The 11,892-nt window shown below is 45.4% G+C and overlaps 1 protein-coding gene across 1 annotated transcript; it reads right to left on the reverse strand.

Annotated features, from left to right (window-relative positions):
- Positions 1-8,687: 8,687 nt before the first annotated feature.
- Positions 8,688-11,514, reverse strand: LOC147980163 (uncharacterized). Its single transcript, XM_087516841.1, has 4 exons — positions 11,283-11,514; positions 9,808-10,070; positions 9,566-9,724; positions 8,688-9,475 (listed from the first exon to the last, which is right to left on the reverse strand). Exons 1-4 carry the CDS (start codon positions 11,386-11,388, stop codon positions 8,789-8,791), a joined length of 1,215 nt encoding a protein of 404 aa, XP_087372967.1. The 5' UTR covers positions 11,389-11,514; the 3' UTR covers positions 8,688-8,788.
- Positions 11,515-11,892: the final 378 nt, after the last annotated feature.

Consider the following 11,892-nt stretch of genomic DNA (forward strand, 5'->3'; position numbering starts at 1 on the left):
ATGTCTGGGTTACATAACCGCTTGTCTCAGCTGGGAGTTAATCTCCCGGATGATGCGGTCATTGACAGAATCCTCCAGTCGCTTCCACCAAGCTACAAGAGCTTTGTGATGAACTTCAACATGCAGGGGATGCAAAAGACCATTCCTGAGTTGTTCTCAATGCTGAAATCAGCGGAGGTAGAAGTCAAGAAGGAACATCAAGTGTTGATGGTCAATAAAACCACTAAGTTCAAGAAAGACAAGGGTAAAAAGAACTTCAAGAAGGACGGCAAGGAGGTTGCCGCGCCCGGCAAGCAAGCTGCCAGGAAGAAGCCAAAGAATGGACCCAAGCCTGAGACGGAGTGCTTTTATTGCAAAGGGAAGGGTCACTGGAAACGGAACTGCCCCAAATACTTAGCGGACAAGAAGGCCGGCAACACCAAAGGTATATTTGATATACATGTAATTGATGTGTACCTTACCAGTACTCGTAGTGACTCCTGGGTATTTGATACCGGTGCCGTTGCTCATATTTGTAACTCACAGCAGGAGCTGCGGAATAAACGGAGACTGGCGAAGGACGAGGTGACAATGCGCGTCGGGAATGGTTCCAAGGTCGATGAGATCGCCGTCGGCACGCTGCCTCTACATTTACCTACGGGATTAGTTTTAAACCTCAATAATTGTTATTTAGTGCCAGCTTTGAGCATGAACATTCTATCGGGATCTCGTTTAATTCGAGATGGCTACTCATTTAAATCTGAGAATAATGGTTGTTCCATTTATATGAGAGATATGTTTTATGGTCATGCTGCTATGGTAAATGGTTTATTCTTAATGAATCTCGAGCGTATTGCTACACATATTCATAGTGTGAGTACCAAAAGATGTAAGGTTGATAATGATAGTCCCACATACTTGTGGCATTGCCGCCTTGGTCACATAGGTGTCAAACGCATGAAGAAGCTCCATGCAGATGGACTTTTAGAGTCTCTTGATTATGAATCATTTGACACGTGCGAACCATGCCTCATGGGTAAAATGACCAAGACTCCGTTCTCAGGAACAATGGAGCGAGCAACCAACTTATTGGACATCACACATACTGATGTGTGCGGTCCAATGAGTGTTGAGGCTCGCGGTGGCTATCGTTATGTTCTCACCCTCACTGATGACTTGAGTAGATATGGGTATGTCTACTTAATGAAACACAAGTCTGAAACCTTTGAAAAGTTCAAGGAATTTCAGAGTGAGGTTGAAAATCAACGTGACAGGAAAATCAAGTTTCTACGATCAGATCGTGGAGGAGAATACTTGAGTCATGAGTTTGGCACACACTTAAGAAAATGTGGAATAGTTTCACAACTCACGCCGCCTGGAACACCTCAGCGTAACGGTGTGTCCGAACGTCGTAATCGCACTCTATTAGATATGGTGCGATCTATGATGTCTCTTACCGATTTACCGCTATCCTTTTGGGGCTATGCTTTAGAGACTGCCGCATTCACTTTAAATAGGGCTCCGTCGAAATCCGTTGAGACGACACCGTATGAATTATGGTTTGGGAAGAAACCTAAGCTGTCGTTTCTAAAAGTTTGGGGATGTGATGCTTATGTCAAGAAACTTCAACCTGAAAAGCTCGAACCCAAGTCGGAAAAATGCGTCTTCATAGGATACCCAAAAGAAACTATTGGGTACATCTTCTACCTCAGATCCGAAGGCAAGATCTTTGTTGCCAAGAATGGGTCCTTTCTAGAGAAAGAGTTTCTCTCAAAAGAAGTAAGTGGGAGGAAAGTGGAGCTTGATGAAGTATTACCTCTTGAACCGGAAAATGGCGCAACTCAAGAAAATGTTCCTGAGGTGCCTGCACCGACTAGAGAGGAAGTTAATGATAATGATCAAGATACTTCTGATCAAGCTCCTACTGAAATTCGAAGGTCCACAAGGACACGTTCCGCACCAGAGTGGTACGGCAACCCTGTCTTGGAAATAATGTTGTTAGACAACGGTGAACCTTCGAACTATGAAGAAGCGATGGCGGGCCCGGATTCCGACAAATGGCTAGAAGCCATGAAATCCGAGATAGGATCCATGTATGAAAACGAAGTATGGACTTTGACTGACTTGCCCGTTGAACGGCGAGCCATAGAAAATAAATGGATCTTTAAGAAGAAACAGACGCGGATGGTAATGTGACCATCTATAAAGCTCGGCTTGTCGCTAAGGGTTATCGACAAGTTCAAGGGGTTGACTACGATGAGACTTTCTCACCGGTAGCGAAGCTGAAGTCCGTCCGAATCATGTTAGCGATTGCCGCATTCTATGATTATGAAATATGGCAAATGGACGTCAAAACGGCATTCCTTAATGGTTTCCTTAAGGAAGAATTGTATATGATGCAGCCGGAAGGTTTTGTCGATCCTAAGAATGCTGACAAGGTGTGCAAGCTCCAACGCTCGATTTATGGGCTGGTGCAAGCATCTCGGAGTTGGAACATTCGCTTTGATGAGATGATCAAAGAGTTTGGGTTTACGCAGACTTATGGAGAAGCCTGCGTTTACAAGAAAGTGAGTGGGAGCTCTGTAGCATTTCTCATATTATATGTAGATGACATACTATTGATGGGAAATGATATAGAACTCTTGGACAGCATCAAGGCCTACTTGAATAAGAGTTTTTCAATGAAGGACCTTGGAGAAGCTGCTTATATATTAGGCATCAAGATCTATAGGGATAGATCGAGACGCCTCATAGGTCTTTCACAAAGCACATACCTTGATAAGATATTGAAGAAGTTCAATATGGATCAATCTAAGAAGGGGTTCTTGCCTGTGTTACAAGGTATGAAATTGAGCTCAGCTCAATGTCCGACCACGGCAGAAGATATAGAAGAGATGAGCGTCATCCCCTATGCATCAGCCATAGGTTCTATTATGTATGCCATGCTGTGTACCAGACCTGATGTAAACCTTGCCGTAAGTTTGGTAGGAAGGTACCAAAGTAATCTCCGCAAGGAACACTGGACAGCGGTCAAGAATATCCTGAAGTACCTGAAAAGGACTAAGGAAATGTTTCTCGTTTATGGAGGTGACGAAGAGCTCGTCGTAAAGGGTTACGTCGACACTAGCTTCATCGCAGATCTGGATGACTCTAAGTCACAGACCGGATACGTGTATATTTTGAATGGTGGGGCAGTAAGCTGGTGCGGTTGCAAGCAAAGCGTTGTGGCGGGATCTACATGTGAAGCGGAGTACATGGCAGCCTCGGAGGCAGCACATGAAGCAATATGGGTGAAGGAGTTCATCACCGACCTAGGAGTCATACCCAATGCGTCGGGGCCAATCAAACTTTTCTGTGACAACACTGGAGCTATTGCACTTGCCAAAGAGCCCATGTTTCACAAGAAGACAAGGCACATCAAGCGTCGCTTCAACTCCATTCGTGAAAATGTTCAAGATGGAGACATAGAGATTTGTAAAGTACATACGGACCTGAATGTAGCAGATCCGTTGACTAAACCTCTCCCTAGAGCAAAACATGATCAACACCAGAATTCCATGGGTGTTTGATTCATCACAATGTAACTAGATTATTGACTCTAGTGCAAGTGGGAGACTGTTGGAAATATGCCCTAGAGGCAATAATAAAAGCATTATTATTATATTTCCTTGTTCATGATAATTGTCTTTATTCATGCTATAATTGTGTTATCCGGAAATCGTAATACATGTGTGAATAACAGACACCAACATGTCCCTAGTAAGCCTCTAGTTGACTAGCTCGTTGATCAACAGATAGTCATGGTTTCCTGACTATGGACATTGGATGTCATTGATAACGAGATCACATCATTAGGAGAATGATGTGATGGACAAGACCCAATCATAAACATAGCATGAGATCGTATAGTTTGTTTGCTAGAGTTTTTCCAATGTCAAGTATCTTTTCCTTAGACCATGAGATCGTGTAACTCCCGGATACCGTAAGAATGCTTTGGGTATACCAAACGTCACAACGTAACTGGGTGACTATAAAGGTAGACTACGGGTATCTCCGAAAGTGTCTGTTGGGTTGACATGGATCAAGACTGGGATTTGTCACTCCGTATGACGGAGAGGTATCGCTGGGCCCACTCGGTAATGCATCATCATAATGAGCTCAAAGTGACCAAGTGTCTGGTCACGGGATCATGCATTACGGTACGAGTAAAGTGACTTGCCGGTAACGAGATTGAACGAGGTATTGGGATACCGACGATCGAATCTCGGGCAAGTAACATATCAATTGACAAAGGGAATTGCATACGGGGTTGATTGAATCCTCGACATCGTGGTTCATCCGATGAGATCATCGTGGAGCATGTGGGAGCCAACATGGGTATCCAGATCCCGCTGTTGGTTATTGACCGGAGAGTCGTCTCGGTCATGTCTGCTTGTCTCCCGAACCCGTAGGGTCTACACACTTAAGGTTCGGTGACGCTAGGGTTGTGAAGATATGTATATGCAGTAACCCGAATGTTGTTCGGAGTCCCGGATGAGATCCCGGACGTCACGAGGAGTTCCGGAATGGTCCGGAGGTAAAGAATTATATATAGGAAGTGCTGTTTCGGCCATCGGGACAAGTTTCGGGGTCGCCGGTATTGTACCGGGACCACCGGAAGGGTCCCGGGGGTCCACCGGGTGGGGCCACCTATCCCGGAGGGCCCCATGGGCTGAAGTGGGAGGGAACCCAGCCCATAGTGGGCTGGGGCGCCACCCCCTAGGGCCCATGCGGCTAGGGTTGAGGGGAAACCCTAAAGGGGGCGCCCCCTTGCTTGGGGGGCAAGCCCCCCACCCTAGGCCGCCGCCCCCCCTAGTAGATTCCATCTACTAGGGCCGGCGCCCCCCCCTAGCACCCCTATATATAGTGGGGGAGAGGAGGGACTTCATACCCCAGCCCCTGGCACCTCCCTCTCTCCCCGTTACGTCTCTCTCTCGTAGTATAGGCGAAGCCCTGCTACTGTGACGCCCTGCATCCACCACCACGCCGTCGTGCTGCTGGATCTTCATCGACCTCTCCTTCCCCCTTGCTGGATCAAGAAGGAGGAGACGTTCCCCGTCCCGTACGTGTGTTGAACGCGGAGGTGCCGTCCGTTCGGCGCTTGGTCATCGGTGATTTGGATCACGTCGTGTTCGACTACATCATCACCGTTCTTTGAACACTTCCGTGCGCGATCTACAAAGGTACGTAGATGCATCCGATGACTCGTTGCTAGATGAACTCCTAGATGGATCTTGGTGAGACGAGTAGGAAAATTTTTGTTTTCTGCAATGTTCCCCAACATGGAAGAGTTCGCACAACTTAGTCAACTATGCTAGAGCCCATAATAGCTTGTGGCTGCACACGGAAGTTTCTAGTATGAATAGTCTCATGATCCCTTTGAGCCTGGGTGGCGGTCCAAAAGAAAACAGGCAAGTCCTGGAATACCCAGGTGCCTAGACAGGCAATCCTAGAATAACCAGGTGCCTCAATCCACCCAGATGTGTGTTTAAGTTGCCACCTTAAGTAAACCATTAATTAACAATCTCACATCTGTCATGAATACTCTCAAAACCCAATCCACGTCTACGAGCATAGCATGGCATAATAAGCAAACGTAGAGTAACTCCCAAAGGTTTGATAATAACAGGTAATAGGTACTACCTCATCTACTTCTCATCCCACAATTTAATTAGATCATAATCATGCAATGTGTGAGGATTGATCTAATGCAATAAAACTGGGTAGTAGAAAAGGTATGATCAAAGTGTTACTTGCCTTGCTGATGATCCGCGAAACCTAACGATTCGAAGTAACAGGCGGCGCACTCCGGGTATTCTATCGCAGACAAACAAACAAGCATACAATAAGTACTCATCTAATGCACGGGTAAAACGCAAATAAGAGATCTAACCAGAAGGTTCAACTTAAAAACTCCGATTGGCAAAAAAAATCAAATCGAACAAAGCAACGAAAGTCAAACGGTGAAAGAAATCAACTTCGTTCTACTAATCTGGATCTAGGGCAAATTTTACAGTAGCAAAATCTTGTTTAAGTTGGTTAAACGGATAGAGGGTTTCGAGACGAAACTCTAGGCGCTTGAATCGCCTGATTCCGATAAACGAGCAAAAAGTTATACTAAAACGAAAATCGGATCAGGAATTGCGATCAGAAAATCGCGGATTTAATCCGAGAAAAAGAAAAACGATGAACGTTCCAGAAAAACCGATCTATTTAAAAAATCGAATCTAAAAAAACCGACGAAAACCGATTTTTTTAACGTTGGCACGGAAAACGAGGCGGCGGCGAACCTCGGTGGCGGCGGCGACGCGGCGGCGGTGCTCGGGCGGCTAGGGTTTGGGGCGCGGGTGGCTGGGCCTCTGCTGGCCCCCCCCCCTCGGCTTATGAAGCCTAGTGGGCCGGGAGTCCGGGTCAGACACGGCCCCTAGGTCGGTTCGTTTTTTTATTATTATTATTCCGCTCGGAAGAAAAAAATAAAAAGATACACTAAACGGACTCCAAAAATTCCAAAATAAATTTTCACGGGCTTCTAAAATCAAGCCGCACAAGGTGAACATTTATTTGGAACCTAACTGCAATTTTGAAAAACGCACATTTTTCCTAAATTCAAATAAAACACCGAAAACTCCGAAATAAAATCTTATTTGATTTTATTATTAAATCCTCAATATTTCTTTATTTTAGAAAAGTCATTTTATTCCCTCTCTCATATTTTTGTAATAGAAATAATTGATGATAAAATAAATAAAATCAAATGATCCTATTCTCAAAATTTGAGAAAACTCAAATATGAAAATAACGAAATTCCCAACTCTCTCCGTGGGTCATTGAGTTGCGTAGAATTTCTAGGATCAACCAAAATGCAAAATAAAATATGATATGCATTAATGATCTAATGCATAACATTTCAAATTGAAAATTTGGGATGTTACACCTTCGCCTTCTGCACCATGCGCCAACCTATGTTGGCATAGTTTAGCATAAACCGCGAGCAAAGTATTGACTGCACTGTCTTCAGCGCAGAATGGTGGTGGGATGAATTCATCATAGGCATGACCTGAAATTGGGATTCCCATGGCATCACCAACAAGCAACAGTGGGTACCCCATCTCACCCTGACTTGTGATTTGTTGGGGAACGTAGTAATTTTAAAATTTTCCTAAGCACACGCAAGATCATGGTGATGCATAGCAACGAGAGGGAAAGGTGTTGTCCACGTACCCTCGTAGACCGAAAGCGGAAGCGTTAGCACAACACGGTTGATGTAGTCGTACGTCTTCACGATCCGACCGATCAAGTATCGAACGCACGGCACCTCCGAGTTCTGCACACGTTCAACTCGATGATGTCCCTCGAACTCCGATCCAGCCGACCTTTGAGGGAGAGTTCCGTCAGCACGACGGCGTGGTGACGATGTTGATATTCTACCGTCACATGGCTTCACCTAAGCACCAGTATGATATTATCGAGGTGGACTATGGTGGAGAGGGGCACCGCACACGGCTAAAAGATCCAAGAGATCAATTGTTGTGTCTATGGGGTGCCCCTCTCCTCCGTATATAAAGGAGGGGAGGAGAGGGCTGGCCAAGGGGAGGTGGCGCGCCCAAGGGGGGAGTAGGACTCCTTCTTTTCCTATTTGGAGAGGGAGAGGGAAGGAAGAGGAAGGAGGGAGGAAGGAAGGGGGGCCGGCCCCCTTCCCAATTCAGATTGGGCTTGGGGGACGCCCCCTCCCTTGCTCCTTTCCCCTCCTTTCCACTAAAGCCCATTAAGGCCCATATACCTCCCGGGGGGTTCCGATAGCCTCCCGGTGCTCCGGTATTATCCCGATCTCACTCGGAACTATTCCGGTATCCAAATATAGTTGTCCAATATATCGATCTTTACGTCTCGAACATTTCGAGACTCCTCGTCATGTCCATGATCACATCCGGGACTCTGAACTACCTTTGATACATCAAAAACTATAAACTCATAATATAATCGTCATCGAACTTTAAGCATGCGGACCCTACGGGTTCAAGAACTATGTAGACATGACCGAGACACGTCTCCGGTCAATAACCAATATCGAAACCTGGATGCTCATATTGGCTCCTACATATTCTACGAAGATCTTTATCGGTCAAACCGCATAACATACGTTGTTCCCTTTGTCATCGGTATGTTACTTGCCCGAGATTCAATCGTCGGTATCTCAATACCTAATTCAATCTCGTTACCGGCAAGTCTCTTTACTCATTCCGTAATACATCATCCCGCAACTAACTTATTAGTTACAATGCTTGCAAGGTTTATAGTGATGTGTATTACCGAGTGGGCCCAGAGATACCTCTCCGATGATCGGAGTGACAAATCCTAATCTCGAAATACGCCAACCCAACAAGTACCTTCGGAGACACCTGTAGAGCACCTTTATAATCACCCAGTTACGTTGTGACGTTTGATAGCATACAAAGTGTTCCTTCGGTAAACGGAAGTTGCATAATCTTATAGTCATAGGAACATGTATAAGTCATGAAGAATGCAATAGCAACAAACTAAACGATCAAGTGCTAAGCTAACGGAATGAGTCAAGTCAATCACATCATTCTCCTAATGAGGTGATCCCGTTAATCAATGACAACTCTTTGTCTATGCTAGGAAACATAACCATCTTTGATCAACGAGCTAATCAAGTAGAGGCATACTAGTAACACTCTGTTTGTCTATGTATTCACACATGTATCATATTTCCGGTTAATACAATTGTAGCATGAATAATAAACATTTATCATGATATAAGAAAATAAATAATAACTTTATTATTGCCTCTAGGGAAATACATGATTAAGGTATGACCATCAACATTCCAGAAATCAATAAAGGCTTGAATGAGCGGCCAAGCTGGGCAGATGCGGAAAAGTATGCTGAAAACTCCTCTAAGAATGCCTGCACGCTCCAACATTTGCCTGTCCTCCTCAGCTATCAACATCATCCTAGCCCAGATTAAAAATTTCTCACTGTAAGGCAGCCCCACTTGTAGCTGGGCCGCGCTATCTCGCCTCCATCTCTTCTCAAGAGATTTGATAAATTCTTGGGCTAGAGTTCTTGTGGGAAAATCAGGAGCCTTGTCGAGGACTGGATTAAGTATTACCAAGGTCGTTGGACTAGTGCTCTTGACAGGGGGCTCCCATGGCTTATTTTGCTCGCCCCCACTCCGCAATGTACGCCTCGTCAATTTCGAGGGCGCTGTTGGTACTGTACACTTTGGGTCAGAAGTTGGTGAAGCTTCGATGACAAGCTTTGTTCCCCTACTGAGTTTGAGGTGGGTGGCCACAGCACTGATGCAGTGCTCCACATCTCCATCAAAGATAGCCGTCAAGGGATCCACTTCCATCCCCTCTTCTTTATATGCATCCTGACTGCTGGCAGCAGCATGAGGTGTCAGTGAGGGACCATCAACGTGCGTTTGTTTTCCCTGAAATAAAAAGGGACACAACATAGCAGTGAGCAAGTTCCCTATGTGCACACGGTATAACTATCAAAAACAATTACATGGGATGCTTACCTCTGAAACATCATTAGAGTGTTGTTCCTTCCCTGTTCCTCCCATGCTACCAGAATGTGAGTGAGTTGTGGGCTTGCTCGTCTCAGCAGAAGGTGAAAGATCTTTACCTTGGCCCGAATATTTTGGCCGACGATTTCCTTTAAAATGATCACGATCACCCTGGGTGTGACGATGTGAAGAAAATGAGCGTGGGGGTGGAGGAGCACGTCTATCCCAGTTATGCTCAGGGCCTCGATGGAAACCTGGGCCCGATAAGTCGCGAGGAGGGTAGTAGTTGCTCGGGGGCCGCTCACGATCCTCGTAATATTGATGTTCTCTCTCTCTCCAGGGAGGTGCTTCCCCCCAAAATCGATGATCTCGATGAGGAGAGTTGTTACCTCGCCTAGGATAAGGCTCGTTGCCCCAGGGTCCCGGCTGAAAGGGAGGTCCTCTTGGTGGCTCGTCAGAGCGTGACTCGCGTTGCATGCGATGGAAACTTCCGTTAAAGTCTCCCATGGAAAGCCACCTAGAAAGTTTTTTAAAAGCTTGAGTGAATCAAATGCAAAAACACATGATTTGTATGAGAATATAAAGAAAAAAACAAGGCTCAGGGTGCCTGTGTTGCGCATGGCAATGGCAGTTCTCCTAGTCCAGCTTCCTGATATGTTTTCTCAGTGTCGGCTATATGATCTGGGCATGTACTAAAATAGAGCCTGACACCGCTCAGTATTACTAAAAAACCCGACATGGTGGGTTGGGAACTCATGCCTAATCATCGTTCTAAGCCTAAAGCTATTACGATTTACGGCCACTGTACAATGACATGTGATTTACATGGCCTCTGCTAAACGGCCTACATCGACATCATGAACTCACGACCATGGTTGATGAGCGCTATACAGTAACATCAATGTTTCTGTGGCCTCCACTGACGGCCCTTACACTTTGTCCAGGCTTTGCTCAGTAAAACAAAAAAATGTCAATCCTGGGCTGATTTATTCACAGACGCCTGAACCCATGCTCTGCTAATTCAACATAGTTTGTTCCCATCTTGGTGTATTCAGAAACATCTACAGGGCATGGTTGTATTATCTTCTATGTAAATCTGCAGTTTTGCACATATTGTAGTCCAGTATGCCTACAATAATCAGAGCTCTTCTTCTCTGCATCTGTACACTGAGTTAATTTGTTCAGGCCTTTGCTCTGCCGAACACATGATATTTTCAGCCTGACATACCTACAAACACCTTCAGGGCATAGCTCAAGTGCCCCTTGTCTTCCTTCAGCGAATTAGGGGCCTTTAATTGCTAGAGAAACTATATGGTCTGCACAAGCTGCACAAGCTACAAACTGGCAATGATTTGATCTGCAGCTTAACTTTGGTCTGCATGGTAAACTGATGGACAGATTGGCACAATGATGAAGCATCTGTTCCCCCTGCTTCTGTGGTACAGTAGTAGCACCATCTTTTATCTATATCCAGTTTGATATGCTGTTTGATTTCTCAAATCTACAACCTACGGGCCTTTATTAAAACTGCTGCTAGTATCCATCTATGCCCTGTACTGTAGCAAGCAAGGTTTGCTCATCTATAGCTACTCAAATCTGCATACCAACTTGCCCTTTTCTCAAAATCTCTTGCGGCAACACTACCAGGAGTAGAACAAGGAGGTCAAATAACTAGATGCTAGGTGCTCTTCGCTGGGCGCCCCAACCCTGTACAAAAAAATCACCATACCTTCAGATCTCGTCGGGAAGAGCAGGTCTTGCCGAGCCGAAGTGCTTCCGCCACGGCAACGATCAGGGGGCAAAAGATGAACGACTCCAGAATTTATAGAAGCCATACAGATAGATCTTTTCTTGAGGAGCAATTTAATTTGAACACGATGTAGAATCCCTCCCACAGTTAGATTCCGTAGGCTTATCTGCAGGCGTTTTTTTTAGATCTTATCTGCAGGCGTTGAGTTTGAAGAGAGCTGAAGCTTCTCGCTTAGCGTTGATCCTCTATACGATTGACATCCTCTGTATACTTGGGCCCAACTTGAGGCCCAGTTAAAACAAAGTGTGGCCCATGTGAACCAGAGTTATCAGCACGACAATTGTTCTGAGCTGAGGATTTTCTCGAAGTCTTGGCACATCTCACGTGCACACCCATTTATGAGACCTACATTCACGCTCGATGTTTAGCGTGCTAGTCACCCGTTACGATATTCCTTTACAAGAATAGTGTCACACCATGGGAATCATGCACATGATTCGCTCCTAAGGCATGGCATACTATGTTGCTAAAATGCCCCATTATTTGTGGTAAGAACTTTCACGACAATTTTCTCAAAGGGGCATAGTTT

The sequence above is a fragment of the Triticum urartu genome, chromosome 3A, assembly GCF_056163025.1.
Source record: "Triticum urartu cultivar PI428250 chromosome 3A, HENAU_Tu73, whole genome shotgun sequence".
Taxonomy (NCBI): domain Eukaryota; kingdom Viridiplantae; phylum Streptophyta; class Magnoliopsida; order Poales; family Poaceae; genus Triticum; species Triticum urartu.

Bases quoted from the DNA above. Each gene is read 5' to 3' on its own strand.
- LOC147980163 (XM_087516841.1), bottom strand. From the start codon at position 11,388: ATGGCTTCTATAAATTCTGGAGTCGTTCATCTTTTGCCCCCTGATCGT. The intron at 9,725-9,807 runs GTTTCCATCGAG...CGTCACACCCAG, and splicing joins TCGCGACTTATCGGGCCCAG to GGTGATCGTGATCATTTTAA. The intron at 9,476-9,565 runs GTAAGCATCCCA...TTTTTATTTCAG, and splicing joins ACTCTAATGATGTTTCAGAG to GGAAAACAAACGCACGTTGA.